At 42.2% G+C, this 20,151-nt stretch overlaps 1 protein-coding gene across 1 annotated transcript in view; it reads right to left on the reverse strand.

Annotated features, from left to right (window-relative positions):
- Positions 1–19,199, reverse strand: part of LOC142196612 (bifunctional protein GlmU-like) — an 84,475-nt gene extending 65,276 nt beyond the window's left edge. Inside the window, exons 1-2 of the mRNA XM_075266585.1 lie at positions 19,141–19,199; positions 16,851–16,910 (exon numbers count right to left, since the gene is read on the reverse strand). Coding sequence (XP_075122686.1) covers positions 16,851–16,910; positions 19,141–19,143 — 63 coding nt within the window. The 5' untranslated portion in view covers positions 19,144–19,199. The remainder of the gene's footprint in view (positions 1–16,850; positions 16,911–19,140) is intronic.
- Positions 19,200–20,151: the final 952 nt, after the last annotated feature.

Here is a 20,151-nt window from a genome sequence, read left to right on the forward strand (position 1 = left end):
GCTTGTCAAACAAGTTTACATGTGTCTACTATAAGATTATATGGGCCAGGAACTGAACTGCAATGGAAAGTAGATTACCCCTATATAAAGGGTAGTAATAACTTTCATTCTCATCATTGTGGATAATCTTCTGTCACCACATGCCATCCTCACTAATAGGAACAGTTATTGGTTTATAGCATTTGTTTGCCACTAATATAATTGGATTTTCCACCAATAATGTGTCACCCCAGAGGAAAGTCTAACAGGAACATGTTCTCCCGAGAAATACATGATTGACAAGACACACTTAATATATAGGGCGCTTCTCCAAGCAATATGGAAATCACACACCTTCCTCTCCCTCTAATTGCCGCATATCCTCCCTTCCCTGTGTATGCTAATAATGAAGACACGCACACAACAATATTCTGCATAATTATGTTATTAATTGGGTTGCTGGGTCATCTCACCAAGCTGTGCCAAGGGTACAAAGGTCCTCATCACCAGGTCAAAGGCCACCATAGAACAAAAGTGATTAACACTTAAAAGCCAGGGTGTGACCTGTGACTACTGAATTTAATATAGATGGTCACAGACATGTGTAATCACACCAAGCCATTATCACAGGGGATTATTACTAAATTATCTGTAACCGCTGAACTGGGACAAGGGGTAGGCTGGACAGGCAGCTGCATGGGGGTCCAGGTCATGCAATGAATTCCTCATTTGTTGGTTGGCTACAAAGGAAAGATGTTTATGTCAAGTCTTTGGTTGTCTTTATGGTCAATAATTTCCAAGCCAAGGGAAATACACATAAACACTATTTGTCAAATAGTAAAAATGATATAAACAATTGTGATCTTGGTGGGACCATAATCATGGTGTTTATTTGGGAGGGTTTGGGGTTTTACCATTAAATGGGTTGCCCAGTCACCTTTAAAAGAAAAGAACTCAGAATACTATAAAATAATAGCCAATATCATCAGCGGTGGTCTTGATATTACAGAGGAGATGCTGCCACTATTGAATTCAATTGGCCTACAAGAGAGCTAGGTTTCTAGTAACTCTTAGAGTATTCTAGGTTCCTAGGAATCCTGACAGTGTTCTACACTATGTTCTATAGATAGGTTCCTAGGAGACCTGGCAGTGTTCTACACTATGTTTTATAAATAGGTTCCTAGGAGTCCTGACAGTGTTCTACACTATGTTTTATAGATAGGTTCCTAGGAGCCCTGACAGTATTCTACACTATGTTTTATAGATAGGTTCCTAGGAGCCCTGACAGTGTTCTACACTATGTTTTATAGATGGGTTCCTAGGAGTCCTGACAATGTTCTACACTATGTTTTATAAATAGGTTCCTAGGAGTCCTGACAGTGTTCTACACTATGTTTTATAGATAGGTTCCTAGGAGCCCTGACAGGGTTCTACACTATGTTTTATAGATAGGTTCCTAGGAGCCCTGACAGTGTTCTACACTATGTTTTATAAATGGGTTCCTAGGAGCCCTGACAGTGTTCTACACTATGTTTTATAGATGGGTTCCTAGGAGCCCTGACAGTGTTCTACACTATGTTTTATAGATGGGTTCCTAGGAGCCCTGACAGTGTTCTACACTATGTTTTATAGATAGGTTCCTAGTAGCCCTGACAGTGTTCTACACTATGTTTTATAGATAGGTTCCTAGGAGCCCTGACAATGTTCTACACTATGTTTTATAGATAGGTTCCTAGTAGCCCTGACAGTGTTCTACACTATGTTTTATAGATAGGTTCCTAGGAGACCTGGCAGTGTTCTACACTATGTTTTATAGACAGTTTCCTAGGAGCCCTGACAGTGTTCTACACTATGTTTTACAGATACATTCCTAGGAGTCCTGACAGTGTTTCTATGTTGTATAGATAGGTTCCCAGTAGCCCTGAGAGTGTTCTACACTATGTTTTTAGCCAATTTAAATGATTCATAACAAACTTCTTCTTCCCCAAACAGGTCAAGAACCCAAACCGACTGAACCTGAAACAAAACTAATCTTAAGTGGTTCGACCATATCTATATATGACTGGTATCCTGCATTTCTAAGCATTTCCACCTTTACAAACATCATCTCTGCTGGTTTTCCCTGAACTCAGCTTCAGAATGGATGAAAACTAGTTGATATATTTGTAATAAACAGAAAAGAGAAAGAAGAGGAGATTCTGCTCACCTATCTCTCTGTAGTTAACCCTTATATGGTCACTAACTTCTGCTCAATGCTTAGTATACCCCATCCTGAACATGATGGCACATTACTTTCATTAAAAAAAAAAATGTTTTCAAGCCTAAAAACTGTTTTGAAAGTCCTGTCACTCTTATCTTTTACCTCTGCTGTCCACTACCTGTTACTAAGTAAATGATGTCTTTGGCAGCAGAGGCTGCTGAGACTGAAATATAGAAAGTGGGTCCAGCAGCTTCTTCACAAGCATAAGCTTTACAAAGTGACTTCTCTCCTCTCAGCTCCATGCACAGCTCTCTGCATCTACTCACAAGCACAGTGGGACAGATTTATTACATATTGTATGTCAGTTTTGTGGTGTACAAGGCATAAAAAGTTAGTGTTTTGCAAAAAAAATATATATATATTTACTTCTGCACCACTTTTGACAGTTTCCCAGATTTATCATAATTTATTAGAGAAATTTGGCGTAAGTGATGGGGCATATATCTGGCATACATTTCCCCTGAGATACCGAGCCCGGTGGAGGGTGCACCTAGTCATCTATGAGGTGCACCCTCCATCATCTTCAGGGTTATGAAGTCTAGAATAAGTAATGACAATCTTCATAAATCTGCCCCATTGTCTCTACACCGGACAGGGTGAGGTATGTTTATCAATGAAGAGATCTGTGACTGTGGTAACAGCTCTGCAAGGAGCAGGGAAAAGACATGGAAATTAGTCAACTCTTCTGAGCATGGGGATGAGAGGTGCTTGCATATGACCACAGGTATTATGTAGTATACAGTCCTATGAAAAAGTTTGGGCACCCCTATTAATCTTAATCATTTTTAGTTCTAAATATTTTGGTGTTTGCAACAGCCATTTCAGTTTGATATATCTAATAACTGATGGACACAGTAATATTTCAGGATTGAAATGAGGTTTATTGTACTAACAGAAAATGTGTAATATGCATTAAACCAAAATTTGACCGGTGCAAAAATATGGGCACCTCAACAGAAAAGTGACATTAATATTTAGTACATCCTCCTTTTGCAAAGATAACAGCCTCTAGTCGCTTCCTGTAGCTTTTAATCAGTTCCTGGATCCTGGATGAAGGTATTTTGGACCATTTCTTTCTACAAAACAATTCAAGTTCAGTTAAGTTTGATGGTCGCTGAACATGGACAGCCCGCTCTCAAATGATCTGAAAACAAAGATTGTTCAACATTAGAGATGAGCGAACACTAAAATGTTCGAGGTTCGAAATTCGATTCGAACAGCCGCTCACTGTTCGAGTGTTCGAATGGGTTTCGAACCCCATTATAGTCTATGGGGAACATAAACTCGTTAAGGGGGAAACCCAAATTCGTGTCTGGAGGGTCACCAAGTCCACTATGACACCCCAGGAAATGATACCAACACCCTGGAATGACACTGGGACAGCAGGGGAAGCATGTCTGGGGGCATAAAAGTCACTTTATTTCATGGAAATCCCTGTCAGTTTGCGATTTTCGCAAGCTAACTTTTCCCCATAGAAATGCATTGGCCAGTGCTGATTGGCCAGAGTACGGAACTCGACCAATCAGCGCTGGCTCTGCTGGAGGAGGCGGAGTCTAAGATAGCTCCACACCAGTCTCCATTCAGGTCCGACCTTAGACTCCGCCTCCTCCGGCAGAGCCAGCGCTGATTGGCCGAAGGCTGGCCAATGCATTCCTATGCGAATGCAGACTTAGCAGTGCTGAGTCAGTTTTGCTCAACTACACATCTGATGCACACTCGGCACTGCTACATCAGATGTAGCAATCTGATGTAGCAGAGCCGAGGGTGCACTAGAACCCCTGTGCAAACTCAGTTCACGCTAATAGAATGCATTGGCCAGCGCTGATTGGCCAATGCATTCTATTAGCCCGATGAAGTAGAGCTGAATGTGTGTGCTAAGCACACTCATTCAGCACTGCTTCATCACGCCAATACAATGCATTAGCCAGTGCTGATTGGCCAGAGTACGGAATTCGGCCAATCAGCGCTGGCCAATGCATTCTATTAGCCCGATGAAGTAGAGCTGAATGTGTGTGCTAAGCACACACATTCAGCACTGCTTCATCACGCAAATACAATGCATTAGCCAGTGCTGATTGGCCAGAGTACGGAATTCGGCCAATCAGCGCTGGCTCTGCTGGAGGAGGCGGAGTCTAAGGTCGGACCTGAATGGAGACTGGTGTGGAGCGATCTTAGACTCCGCCTCCTCCAGCAGAGCCAGCGCTGATTGGCCGAATTCCGTACTCTGGCCAATCAGCGCTGGCCAATGCATTCTATTAGCCCGATGAAGTAGAGCTGAATGTGTGTGCTAAGCACACACATTCAGCACTGCTTCATCACGCCAATACAATGCATTAGCCAGTGCTGATTGGCCAGAGTACGGAATTCGGCCAATCAGCGCTGGCTCTGCTGGAGGAGGCGGAGTCTAAGATCGCTCCACACCAGTCTCCATTCAGGTCCGACCTTAGACTCCGCCTCCTCCGGCAGAGCCAGCGCTGATTGGCCGAAGGCTGGCCAATGCATTCCTATGCGAATGCAGACTTAGCAGTGCTGAGTCAGTTTTGCTCAACTACACATCTGATGCACACTCGGCACTGCTACATCAGATGTAGCAATCTGATGTAGCAGAGCCGAGGGTGCACTAGAACCCCTGTGCAAACTCAGTTCACGCTAATAGAATGCATTGGCCAGCGCTGATTGGCCAATGCATTCTATTAGCCCGATGAAGTAGAGCTGAATGTGTGTGCTTAGCACACACATTCAGCTCTACTTCATCAGGCTAATAGAATACATTGGCCAATCAGCGCTGGCCAATGCATTCTATTAGCTTGATGAAGCAGAGTGTGCACAAGGGTTCAAGCGCACCCTCGGCTCTGATGTAGCAGAGCTGAGGGTGCACAAGGGTTCAAGTGCACCCTCGGCTTTCCTACATCAGAGCCGAGGGTGCGCTTGAACCCTTGTGCAGCCTCAGCTCTGCTACATCAGAGCCGAGGGTGCGCTTGAACCCTTGTGCACACTCTGCTTCATCAAGCTAATAGAATGCATTGGCCAGCGCTGATTGGCCAGAGTACGGAATTCGGCCAATCAGCGCTGGCTCTGCTGGAGGAGGCGGAGTCTAAGATCGCTCCACACCAGTCTCCATTCAGGTCCGACCTTAGACTCCGCCTCCTCCGGCAGAGCCAGCGCTGATTGGCCGAAGGCTGGCCAATGCATTCCTATGCGAATGCAGACTTAGCAGTGCTGAGTCAGTTTTGTTCAACTACACATCTGATGCACACTCGGCACTGCTACATCAGATGTAGCAATCTGATGTAGCAGAGCCGAGGGTGCACTAGAACCCCTGTGCAAACTCAGTTCACGCTAATAGAATGCATTGGCCAGCGCTGATTGGCCAATGCATTCTATTAGCCCGATGAAGTAGAGCTGAATGTGTGTGCTAAGCACACACATTCAGCACTGCTTCATCACGCCAATACAATGCATTAGCCAGTGCTGATTGGCCAGAGTACGGAATTCGGCCAATCAGCGCTGGCTCTGCTGGAGGAGGCGGAGTCTAAGGTCGGACCTGAATGGAGACTGGTGTGGAGCGATCTTAGACTCCGCCTCCTCCAGCAGAGCCAGCGCTGATTGGCCGAATTCCGTACTCTGGCCAATCAGCGCTGGCCAATGCATTCTATTAGCTTGATGAAGCAGAGTGTGCACAAGGGTTCAAGCGCACCCTCGGCTCTGATGTAGCAGAGCTGAGGCTGCACAAGGGTTCAAGCGCACCCTCGGCTCTGATGTAGGAGAGCCGAGGGTGCACTTGAACCCTTGTGCACCCTCAGCTCTGCTACATCAGAGCCGAGGGTGCGCTTGAACCCTTGTGCACACTCTGCTTCATCAAGCTAATAGAATGCATTGGCCAGCGCTGATTGGCCAATGTATTCTATTAGCCTGATGAAGTAGAGCTGAATGTGTGTGCTAAGCACACACATTCAGCTCTACTTCATCGGGCTAATAGAATGCATTGGCCAGCGCTGATTGGCCAGAGTACGGAACTCGACCAATCAGCGCTGGCTCTGCTGGAGGAGGCGGAGTCTAAGATCGCTCCACACCAGTCTCCATTCAGGTCCGACATTAGACTCCGCCTCCTCCAGCAGAGCCAGCGCTGATTGGCCGAATTCCGTACTCTGGCCAATCAGCACTGGCTAATGCATTGTATTGGCGTGATGAAGCAGTGCTGAATGTGTGTGCTTAGCACACACATTCAGCTCTACTTCATCGGGCTAATAGAATGCATTGGCCAATCAGCGCTGGCCAATGCATTCTATTAGCGTGAACTGAGTTTGCACAGGGGTTCTAGTGCACCCTCGGCTCTGCTACATCAGATTGCTACATCTGATGTAGCAGTGCCGAGTGTGCATCAGATGTGTAGTTGAGCAAAACTGACTCAGCACTGCTAAGTCTGCATTCGCATAGGAATGCATTGGCCAGCCTTCGGCCAATCAGCGCTGGCTCTGCCGGAGGAGGTGGAGTTTAAGGTCGGACCTGAATGGAGACTGGTGTGGAGCGATCTTAGACTCCGCCTCCTCCAGCAGAGCCAGCGCTGATTGGTCGAGTTCCGTACTCTGGCCAATCAGCGCTGGCCAATGCATTCTATTAGCCCGATGAAGTAGAGCTGAATGTGTGTGCTTAGCACACACATTCAGCTCTACTTCATCAGGCTAATAGAATACATTGGCCAATCAGCGCTGGCCAATGCATTCTATTAGCTTGATGAAGCAGAGTGTGCACAAGGGTTCAAGCGCACCCTCGGCTCTGATGTAGCAGAGCTGAGTGTGCACAAGGGTTCAAGTGCACCCTCGGCTCTCCTACATCAGAGCCGAGGGTGCGCTTGAACCCTTGTGCAGCCTCGGCTCTGCTACATCAGAGCCGAGGGTGCGCTTGAACCCTTGTGCACACTCTGCTTCATCAAGCTAATAGAATGCATTGGCCAGCACTGATTGGCCAGAGTACGGAATTCGGCCAATCAGCGCTGGCCAATGCATCCCTATGGGAAAAAGTTTATCTCACAAAAATCACAATTACACACCCGATAGAGCCCCATAAAGTTATTTTTAATAACATTCCCCCCTAAATAAAGGTTATCCCTAGCTATCCCTGCCTGTACAGCTATCCCTGTCTCATAGTCACAAAGTTCACATTCTCATATGACCCGGATTTGAAATCCACTATTCGTCTAAAATGGAGGTCACCTGATTTCGGCAGCCAATGACTTTTTCCAATTTTTTTCAATGCCCCCGGTGTCGTAGTTCCTGTCCCACCTCCCCTGCGCTGTTATTGGTGCAAAAAAGGCGCCAGGGAAGGTGGGAGGGGAATCGAATTTTGGCGCACTTTACCACGTGGTGTTCGATTCGATTCGAACATGGCGAACACCCTGATATCCGATCGAACATGTGTTCGATAGAACACTGTTCGCTCATCTCTATTCAACATAGTTGTTCAGGGGAAGGATACAAAACGTTGTCTCAGAGATTTAACCTGTCAGTTTCCACTGTGAGGAACATAGTAAGGAAATGGAAGACCACAGGGACAGTTCTTGTTAAGCCCAGAAGTGGCAGGCCAAGAAAAATATCAGAAAGGCAGAGAAGAAGAATGGTGAGAACAGTCAAGGACAATCCACAGACCACCTCCAAAGAGCTGCAGCATCATCTTGCTGCAGATGGTGTCACTGTGCATCGGTCAACTATACAGCGCACTTTGCACAAATAGAAGCTGTATGGGAGAGTGATGAGAAAGAAGCCGTTTCTGCACGTACGCCACAAATAGAGTTGCCTGAGGTATGAAAAAGCACATTTGGACAAGGCAGCTTCATTTTGGAAACAAAAATTGAGTTGTTTGGTTATAAAAAAAGGCGTTATGCATGGCGTCCAAAAAGAAACAGCATTCCAAGAAAAACACATGCTACCCACTGTAAAATTTGGTGGAGGTTCCATCATGCTTTGGGGCTGTGTGGCCAATGCCGGCATCGGGAATCTTGTTAAAGTTGAGGGTCGCATGGATTCCACTCAGTATCAGCAGATTCTTGAGAATAATGTTCAAGAATCAGTGACGAAGTTGAAGTTACGCCGGGGATGGATATTTCAGCAAGACAATGATCCAAAACACCGCTCCAAATCCTCAGGCATTCATGCAGAGGAACAATTACAATGTTCTGGAATGGCCATCCCAGTCCCCAGACCTGAATATCATTGAACATCTGTGGGATGATTTGAAGCGGGCTGTCCATGCTCGGCGACCATCTAACTTAACTGAACTTGAATTGTTTGTCCAAAATACCTTTATCCAGGATCCAGGAACTGATTAAAAGCTACAGGAAGCGACTAGAGGCTGTTATCTTTGCAAAAGGAGGATGTACTAAATATTAATGTCACTTTTCTGTTGAGGTGCCCATACTTTTGCACCGGTCAAATTTTGGTTTAATGCATATTGCGCATTTTCTGTTAGTACAATAAACCTCATTTCAATCCTGAAATATTACTGTGTCCATCAGTTATTAGATATATCAAACTGAAATGGCTGTTGCAAATACCAAAATATTTAGAACTAAAAATGATTAAGATTAATAGGGGTGCCCAAACTTTTTCATAGGACTGTATATAGTGCATATACAAAACCTGTCCAGATAATGTCATAACTGTAAATACATAATACATAGACAATTGGATGAGGCTTTGTGCACCCGTCAGAGCCTCATGGGAAGTGTCACTACTGGGTGTTTGTCCCCGTACTCTGTGTGCAGAGTGAACTGCAGATCAAGGCACAAGCAAAATGGGGCGATTATCCCCTGAAAAAAAGGATAAATTAATATTTTTGAAGGGTCAGAGTGATGTCCCCAGATAGACTTTGCATAATTTGTAAGTTCCATGGAAAACTCAGGTACCCTTTAGATGACATTATACAGTAGTATAGGGCAATGCAGCTGGGGTGAAATAGAACACTTACTGCAGCAGTGCATGTGTGTGTGTGTGTGTGTGTGTGTGTGTGTGTGTGTGTGTGTGTGTGTGTGTGTGTGTGAGGAGGTGTTCATACTTCTTTCCCTATGCACCCTGTGTCAGTCCATTGGGTTTCCGTCCTAAGCCCTGGAGAAACTGCATAAGGGACAGCTTCCTGGCCGTCAGTTTTAAAACCTATTCACACCAATGCCCGTATGCAGCCTTTCAAGGGGTAAACCAGTTTATTGGGGTTTTTTTAGGTCTGATACAAAGTCCTGCATGTCTCACTTTGTGTCCAGACAAAAAAAAAACAAACCTGTTTCCCCGTGGACAGGCTGCATATGGACACCGGCGGATTGCTTTTAAAACCCATTCAAATGGACTGACACAGGGCGTACAGGACCACAAATGTGAATGCTCCCTTAGTGTGTCTCTTTCTCTCTCTGCTGATGGAGAGGATTCTGGTAGAGAGAAAGGCATTTTTCCAAAATAAAATATATTTAAAAGTTTCTTAGTACATTGATTGTACTTATTTATATTTATGGAAAAAATATTATTATTTTGTATTGTATTACATTATAGAAAATTACCTAGTAGTTTAAGGGGGCGTCCACACTTGCGCTCGTGTCCGCCCCCCGGGTCTCCGTCATAATCCTGGGGAAACTGGATAGGGGACGGCTTCCCGGTGGTCAGTTTTAAAACCCCTTCATTTGAATGAGTTGTTAAAGCAAAACGCAGGTGTCCGTATGCAGCCTCTTCGCAAGTAAACCGTTTTTTTTGCACAGACATAAAGTCGTGCATGTACAACTTTGTGTCCGGCCAAAAAAAAAGCTTTCCCTGCGGAGAGGCTGCATACGGACACCTGCGCTTTGCTTTAACAACTCATTCAAATGAAGGGGTTTTTAAAACTGACCACCAGGAAGCCGTTCCCTGGGAATAGGACGGAGATTTGACAGGCACAAGTGTGAACACCCACTTAAAAGAAAAGTAAGGCAGATATTCCACCATAAATACTGCCTAAGGCTCCGTTCTCATGGAGTAACGCGCTACGCATTCAGACACGTATACATGTGTCAGAGTGTGAGCGCTTAAAACAGATCCCATTCACTTCAATGTGTGCCAACTCATGCGCGCTACACATTGAAATCAATAGGTTAAAAAGCCTCCCATTGATTTCAATATGTAGCGCCCGTAAGCCGGCACACATTGAAGTGAATGGGATCTGTTTTGAGTGCTCACACTCTGACACGTGTATACGTGTCTGAATGCGCGGCGCGTTACTCCGTGGGAACAGAGCCTTAGAAAATGTAGACTTATACTGGGAAACATAATAAATAGCGATGAGCGAACACTATTCAAAACTCCCAATCCAGGGTAATATGGAGCACATTTCTGAAACAGGCAGGAAGCTCCATTAAGAGTGCATCGTACCATATAAAATAAATATATATATACACTTATATAGAGAGATATTTATTAAAAAAACAAAAACTTTTTGCATTGCTTCCTATTTAAAGTTTAAAATGTCAGCTCAATGTTAAATAGTGGTGATAGCAGAATCCATAAAAGCCAAGATCAGTGGGATCCCCTGTGAATATAATCACGTCACTAAACGCATTTTACTCCAAGACATCCAACAGGGGGGTTCATGCTCATTTTACAAGATCTATTGTGCTTTACATTTCATGTGTTTTTTTAATGGAAATGTGTATTTGAAGAATCAATTTATTTTAGCTAGGCATGCTGGACACACAGCGTGTAATAATTGCTCCGCTCCAAGCTGGAACTAAAATTCACAGATGTAGAGAAATCAGGATAACAGCAAAAATCTGTTAATGATCAAAAGTGCTGCGACTGAAGGTTCAGTGACTCCGTCCACATGTATACCAACACTATACAAAAAAGTGATTATTCAGCTATTCACAGGAACAGAACTATTGATTCAAATAACAAAGAAAGCTATATAAATCTCTCTGGCTGGTAAAATTGATTTTCCTTCTTCCATTTTTTTGCCTTGAAGTTCCTTTAGGCATTTAATCTTTGTTCAATTCAACTTTCCAATTCTCCCCATGAATGCAAAAATAATTATAAGTTCTTCAAAAAATATCCATGCAAAATAAATCATTTCAGTGGGCAGAAAACACTTCCATGTCTATAATTGATCTCCAGGTAGTAGTGAGTGTAGTTTGTGTACAAACATGGCAGGAGATTGTGCTTAGAAGTGTAAAATGTTGAAGGCTATAGATTTCCACAAGTTAAAAGTATTGATAGCAGAGAAAGCAGCGGGCGATGAGCTGAGGCTGCCGGGAATTCCGAACATCATTTCTCCTTAAGACGTGCGGCCAAGGCCTGGGATCTACATTTTTGTTATTGATATCATTTTGTAATTTAAAGTGAATTTCCAACTTCTAAGAAATATAAAGAATTGAGAGTCTTCAGTAGTTGATACCTTTTTTAATGGCGAACTAAAAATGATGACAGATTGCCTGAGGAAGAGGCCTAGAGCCTTGAAAGCTTGCAATCTGTCATCATTTTTAGTTCGCCATTAAAAAAGGTATCAACTACTGAAGACCCTCAATTTTTTCTATTTCATATCCACTGCCTAACATGGTACAAAGATACAACTTCTAAGACTATTTCATTTTTAAGTCCAAATTTCTGTACTCATTCATTATGTAATGCTGATGATAGACAAGTTATCTTCTCTATACATTGCCCTTTCTGCTCCTCCACAATGCATGCATTCACTATCTCCGTCAGTCTGCAGGTACAAAAGTCTTCTTCTCCTGCCACGTACTGCCTGACCAAAGGTTCCTAGTGGATCGTGTACTAGGTGCTGACAAGGGTTTTTGCCTGCTAATGGTTAGTGTGTTACAGTTTGTTACCTGAACTCATCACTGCCTATTATTTTATTGTACTGTATATCTGTGTTTGACCTTAGCTTATACCCTGACTTTGTCCCTGACTGCTGCCACTATTTTCTAATTTCCTGATACTGGCACCAGCCTGGACAAAAGTTTGCATCCAGGCCCACAAGACAATTGTTACGCCACTGTTTACAGAGGTTCTTTTGTTACAAAATATGGCTAATATAACAACAGTGGCGTAACTAGGAATGGCGGGGCCCCATGGCGAACTTTTGACATGCCCCCCCCCCCCCCCGACTGACACATACTTCGACTGACTCCCCCCCATTCCAGCGCTCTCTATCATGCCCCATAGTGGCCCCTGCATACAGTATTATGCCCCATAGTGGCCCTTGCACAATGTATTATGTGGACACCACTGTGGACACCAATGAACAATTATTATACTCCGGGTTCTTTTCAGACCCCGGAGTATAATAATCGGAGACTGAGGGGATCTACAAACATAAAAAACACTGTCACTTACCTATCCCTGACTCCTCTGCAGTCCTCGTGGTGTCGGCCATCTTGAATAACGTTGGAACGTCACATGACCCGGGTCCCGGGTCATGTGACATCAGATATGTCACACAACTAGGCTGAAGCCTGTCTGGGTCGCAGAGTGGTAAGTAACATATTTTTTTTGTTCCCTTACCTCTCCCAGGCCCCCGATCATTATACTCGGGGGTCTGAAACAACCTCCCCCAGTATAATAAGAGTGTTTTTGGGGCCCGTGGTGTCACTTACAGATCCCAGTCCCTGCCAGGATCGATAAGTAAATAGGGCCCATTACGGCCTTTTTTTTTTTTTTTAAATGCAGAGATAGCAGCTGTCGCCGGGCCCCTAATGTCCCGGGCCCTGTGGCAGCTGCTACTCCGGTAGTTACACCACTGTATAACAATAAGATGTGGTTTGGATCTACATAAGCCTTCTTACCCCTGATTTTTGCGCAGTTAAAGGGGTTATGTCCAGCAATAAAAAGTTGTCATATATATTTACATTTTAAAGGAATAATTCCATTTATCATTCTCATACCAAATGATCTGACAATACAATGTTTTCTAATCATATAGGATCACACAACTATACACATTCTGCTACTTCCTGACAAGTAGGGAAGAAATCTCTATAGAGCTCTATGGACTTTAGTCTATAGTGAATAGCTGGTTACTATGCAGAGAACTGGTTGTGAGCGTACAGATTAATCACATATGTCCACCGGGTTTCAGCTTATAATGTGGACAGGCAGTTTTCTATAAACATTGAACACCAGGTGGCGCCATACTTTGTAACTGATTTCCTTATAACAAGTAAATATAAATGTTCATTTTCTATAACCTGTAAAATAAGGTGGCGGTAACCTGTACTTATCTTGATGCTTTTGTTTTCCTATACTTTAGGCATTAAATCTTACGCCAGACACACTATTGTAAAGCACCTCCAGTGAAAAGAGACTAGGCCTAGAATCACTCGACCGAGTGTAACCTGAGTAACCAGAGTGCCGGATGTCTTCGCCTAAACAGTATACATGATGAGGGACTCCTAGCATTATGGTTATTTATGTTGCTAGAAGTCCCTGCCTCTTAGTGACATACTGTCCTGTACTGTAATTACTATGGCGCCGTATATCACTGGGAGGCAGTATACATAACTATAATAATATAGTCCTTCTTCTGGGAGATCTCTTCTGTCTTGTGACTCTAGACAAAGTCTGTATTTCCCACAATTTAATGATTCTGGATCATGTTATATTTTATAAGTCTGCATTGTGCCATTCGCCAGTTACACCTCCAGAAAGTTATGAATAATCTGTCATCAAGTACATAAATGCCATATTTTATTTGATTGGTGCTGTGTCTCTGAACAATTTGGCTGTCTTCTTTAACTGGATAATATCATTGCGTAGAGTCACATCTCTTTGACAAGGAAAATATGGTAATACCTACAGTGTTGGCCAAAAGTATTGGCACCCCTGCAATTCTGTCAGATAATACTGATTTTCTTCCAGAAAATGATTGCAATCACAAATTCTTTGGTATTTTTATTTTCATTTAATTTGTCTTCAATGGAAAACCACAAAAAGAATTGTCAAAAAGCCAAATTAGATATAATTCCACACCAAACATAAAAAGGGGGTGGACAAAAGTATTGGCACTGTTTAAAAAATCACGTGATGCGTCTCTAATTTGTGTAATTAACAGCACCTGTCACTTACCTGAGGCACCTAACAGGTGGTGGCAATAAATAAATCACACTTGCAGCCAGTTGAAATGGATTAAAGTTGACTCAACCTCTGTCCTGTGTCCTTGTGTGTACCACATTGAGCGTGGAGAAAAGAAAGAAGACCAAAGAACTGTCTGAGGTCTTGAGAAGCAAAATTGTGAGGAAGCATGAGCAATCTCAAGGCTACAAGTCCATCTCCAAAGACCTGAATGTTCCTGTGTCTACCGTGCGCAGTGTCATCAAGAAGTTTACAGCCCATGGCACTGTGGCTAACCTCCCTAGATGTGGACGGAAAAGAAAAATTGACAAGAGATTTCAATGCAAGATTGTGCGGATGGTGGATAAAGAACCTCGACTAACATCCAAACAAGTTCAAGCTGCCCTGCAGTCCAAGGGTACAACAGTGTCAACCCGTACTATCCGTCAGCGTCTGAATGAAAAGGGACTGTATGGTAGGATACAAAGGAAGACCCCTCTTCTTACCCAGAGACATAAAAAAGCCAGGCTGGAGTTTGCCAAAACTTACCTGAGAAAGCCAAAAACGTTTTGGAAGAATGTTCTCTGGTCAGATGAGACAAAAGTAGAGCTTTTTGGGAAAAGGCATCAACATAGAGTTTACAGGAAAAAAAAGAGGCCTTCAAAGAAAAGAACACGGTCCCTACAGTCAAACATGGCGGAGGTTCCCTGATATTTTGGGGTTGCTTTGCTGCCTCTGGCACTGGACTGCTTGACTGTGTGCATGGCATTATGAAGTCTGAAGACTACCAACAAAATTTGCTGCATAATGTAGGGCCCAGTGTGAGAAAGCTGGGTCTCCCTCAGAGGTCATGGGTCTTCCAGCAGGACAATGACCCAAAACACACTTCAGGTCAGCACTAGAAAATGGTTTGAGAGAAAGCACTGGAGACTTCTAAAGTGGCCAGCAATGAGTCCAGACCTGAATCCCATAGAACACCTGTGGAGAGATCTCAAAATGGCAGTTTGGAGAAGGCCCCCTTCACATCTCAGGGACCTGGAGCAGTTTGCCAAAGAAGAATGGTCTAAAATTCCAGAAGAGCATTGTAAGAAACTCATTGATGGTTACCGTAACTGTTGTTCACAGTTATTTTGTCTAAAGGTTGTGCTACCAAGTATTAGGCTGAGGGTGCCAATACTTTTGTCCGGCCCATTTTTGGAGTTTTGTGTAAAATGATCAATGATTTGACATTTTTTTCATTCTCTTTTATGGTTTTTCATTGCAAGCAAAATAAATGAAGATATTAATACCAAAGAGTTTGTGCTTGCAATCATTTTCTGGAAGAAAAGGAGTATTATCTGACAGAATTGCAGGGGTGCCAATACTTTTGGCCAACGCTGTATTTGTCAGTTTATACCTAGATTTCTAATAGAAATAACAGAGGCACAGCACCACACAGTTATACTAAACAATGCCCCGGAATAGTTATTTCATGAGAAATTCAAGAATGTTCTAACACATATCAGGAGAGGTGACATGGATTCTACAATGTTTAAACTGTACCTAAAATTTTGAACAACTCTTGATTTTCTGCATTTATTGAAACACTTTGTCTCCTTTCTGTGAAATCACTGAAACTCACTTCTGTCTCTTCTTTATTCTTCTATGGTGAAGACTGTACACAGCTGCTTATTGGAGTACAAGGGTGTATGAGCTGTTGCAGAATCCAGGGAAGCTGAAGCTGGGGTTCACTTCCAACATCTTTACCTCGAGCATTGTGAAATTTAAAGAGCTTCTAGTGTCATATGAAGGATGAGATTGTAATCTATCTGTATTATTTCCAGAGATATTGTCACTTGGAAACACAGTTAAGATTTGGAGCAACTGGATATAAATATATTGTTCCCAAATGTGTTTTCAACTGATAATATCTCTGGAAATAATACAGGTACAACAACAATTTTGGTTCCAAAGGAAAGTTGACAATCTCATTAATAAAATATATTTCTAGACAAATGCTGACGGAAAATCAGAAGATGTTCAAGAGTTTGGGTACACTTTACCATACAGTTCTCTTAATGTAGTGGCAGTATAATAGATACTGTATGTCATGTGAAATATACAAATCTCATCTTTGATATGACACCAGAGCCATTGTTCTATGCTTTATAAGGCATGAGAGATAACTGTTTGGCGTGAACCCCCAGCTTCAGCTTCCCTGTATTACACATCCCTACTCCAGTGAGAAGCAATAGCTGACAATAGAGAAACAGGGAAAAGAATAAAGCTGAGAAGGATTTCACAGAAAGGAGACTAAATATATTAATAAAGTACTGTATATTACACAATTTATTAATGTCATAAATGTTTCCACAAAATCAAAAATTGATTGGAAGTTTACTTACTTTTTCTTAAAAGATAAGGCACAGGAAAGCCATATGCAATACAATTTAGTAATCATGAGAATATATCTATGTGGAACTGGAGACTACCAGAAAGGCAACGAATGTCACAGTCAAGATGGCCGTCCGAAAGTGCTATACAGTATAACTGAAACAGTAAAAAAACCTTACCTGAATATAGGCGAAGGCATCTGAAGCAAACAGTAACAGCCCGAGGTACAGTATTGGATTCTGTCATGATGTAGAAATATGTGTCATTACTCTCAACTCCCTCGCTTTCAGAATTTAAGTAGTTAATAATTTTGACAGATATATATGAGATGGATAGATCGATGGATGGATGGATGGATGGATGGATGGCTGGATGGATGGATGAATGGCTAGATAGATAGATAGATAGATAGATAGATAGATAGATAGATAGATAGATAGATAGATGGATTGTCCCGATCTGAAAAGTGTTGATCTAGATAAATAGATAGTTAGATATGGGACAGCGACCAATCATATCTGTAACACGCTCTACAATATGATGGAACTATACAAGTACGTGAAATAAATAATAGTAGAAATGAGAGAACCAAGTTGTAATAACCCAAGTTTGTTACAAATTTTCCAAAAATGTTGAGTTTGGCCAAACCTGAAATTTTTGGAATTCTCCACCCGAGAATCATTACTAAACTCTTGGACATACCCCAGACTCCAGAGTATAATAAGGGGGGCCCATGAGAGGTGAGGGAAAATACAGAATGCTTATATGACCCTTCCCTCAACTCTCCTGGGCTTCTTTGAGACATTTGGTCTTCTTTCCTCAACTACTTCAGTTCTCCGCCATAATGTCAGGAGACCCCTGGGTCAAATAGGGGGCATCAATGTTATGACACTTGCAACAAAGTACCATGATGTTTATCCAATTAACCCGGGGCCATTGACAACTCTCAGAGGGATGGAAGAGGCTAGGAAACAAAATGGGACACCGAAAGGGTGACCAAGACAGGCGAGGGAAGGTGAGTATAAGTGTTTTTCTGCACCTCCCCTAGGCCTCTGCTTATTATACTAAAAATAAGTAATAGCATGTACAGGGGAACCTCATGACTATTTGCAAAACTTGTTTTTGATGGGTTTGTTCATCTCTGATATATAAATGTATATGGGATTAGATAGACAGACAGATAGATAGATAGATAGATAGATAGATAATATGATAAATAGATATTAGATGGATACATAGATATTCAAATAGAGAGACTTTGGTAATATGTTTATTAAATTAAATGAATGACAAAAACTGCGAATTTTTAGGCTGAGGCCCCACATTGTGGAAACTTTTTTGTTGCAGATTTTGCTGTGGTTTTTTGAGCCAAAGCCAAGAATGGCTACAAAAGTAATGGATAATATACATGAAGTTCTTATATTTCTCTCTTCTGCTCAATCCACTCCTGGCTTTGGCTCAAAAAAACGCAGCAAAATCTGCAACGAAAAAGCTGCGTTTCCGCAATGTGGGGCCCTAGCCTTAAAGGGGTTTTGCGTAACTCGAAAACATGGATGCTTTCTTCTTCTCAGGAAGTGACATCACGTCCATTGGTCACATGGAAATGCTTTATCTCCTAACCATTGAAATGAATGAGACTGGCCATGTGAACAACGGATATGATATTGATGTCACTTCCTGAAAATAAGAAAGCAGCCATGTTTTCGAGGTACCGCACAATCCCTTTAACAACATATATCACATTTCAGCCTGGTCTTTACAAAAAAAAAATAATAATAATACTTAATCTCCCTTTCACATTTGTAAGAATATTTTATGAAAAGTGCAAATGTGAGAGAGATACAAAATGCTACCAAAAGTTGAAATAAAAATTGAGCCTGGGCAGGAATGATGGATGAGTTAATGCATTATGCATCTCCTCCGCAATCAGCTCTAATCTCTTACACACATTGGCCAGAAATATTGGAGCAGTTGGTCACTTCAGAACTGAATATCTTACAAAGCCGCTGATAGATTGTAAATGCAGCCCATCAAGATTATATCCAGTCACAGGGATAAAGCGATCAGGAATTGTTGAATATATAAACTCTCAATTTACAACTTAGCTGACCTCCAGAACAGTATTAGGCTACGGCATTAGCCAAAAAACACACCACTAAATGTAGCAGAGCTGGGGTTGACTTTTAACTCTTTGTACTTGCAGTCCTAAGTAAAGAGGTCACATATCATACATCACACTGACTTTCCTCTGCTACATTTGCAAAAAAAATCCCACATTTTTGGAAATGTGTTTTCGATCATCAGGCTGCTATCGTGGGTGAGAATACAATAAATGGTAAAATAGAGAGATATATTCATAAGATTGTCGCTGTCATCTATTAATCATTCCGACCATATTAAACAAAACTTTCTCCTTCCAAATTTTAAGATTAATTCCACTTAGAGGAGACGGACAACAGTTAAACTCACCATGACTAAAGGGCAGAACCAGTGTTTGCTTTAGGGTGACACACACTTTTGGCTGAGCTGTTGTCCTTTTAAAGACTATTAGTCGTGGTCCAAAGGTCATTGGTGACGCTGAATCCTCCGGGTGATAAACTAAATTTCTGTAGGATTCCATGCGCCATCTGCTGGATTAAAAGGGATTCTTATTCTGGAGGATGAGACAAAGGATACGATTATCTGTACATATTGAATATAATGAATTTGCTACTAAATCATCATTCATCAAGATAATACCCTACAGAATATTGACTTTTCGAGCGCCCACACTCCACATTTTTGCTCCTAATGTAGTCTTTCGTCCCAGAAACAGTGCCACATTTATCCTCTGGTTGTGTTTGGTATTGCAGCTTACACCAATTTAAGTAAATGAGGCAGAACTGCAATACCAGACACAGCCACAAACACAAGAGTGGAGCTGTTGAAGACAACAGTAAGTCAGATTGCTTTTACCTTAAGGCTAAGGCCCCACATTGCGTAAACGCAGCTGTTTTTGCAGTTTTGTGAGCCAAAGCCAGGAGTGGTTTGAGCAGAAGGGAGAAGTATAAGAATCTTTCTATATATTTCCCATTTCTTTTGCAGCCATTTTTGAATTTGACTCAAAAAACCGTATTAAAATCTGCAACAGAAAAAGCTGTGTTTCTACAACGTGGGGCCTCAGCCTTAAAGTATTATAATACTGGTAGTATTATAATTTAAAGGGAACCTGTTAGATTGAATATTCAGTAGGCACAATGTTTTACAGCAGAAGGAACTAAGCAGTTTGATATGTAGGTTGGTAGGAAAAGATTGAGTAAAACATTATTTATGCTTATAAATCATCAATATTATGGGTTTAGGAGTCCAGTGGGCGGTGCTACCTAGTGACTGACAGCTATCTCTATACACACATAGGATATTCATTGCCCTGTTTCATGCTTATATAAGAAGAATAATATTAATATATTCATTATTATCTTTGGCAACTTAGCTTTGCTC

Source organism: Leptodactylus fuscus, chromosome 3 (assembly GCF_031893055.1).
Source record: "Leptodactylus fuscus isolate aLepFus1 chromosome 3, aLepFus1.hap2, whole genome shotgun sequence".
Taxonomy (NCBI): Eukaryota; Metazoa; Chordata; class Amphibia; order Anura; family Leptodactylidae; genus Leptodactylus; species Leptodactylus fuscus.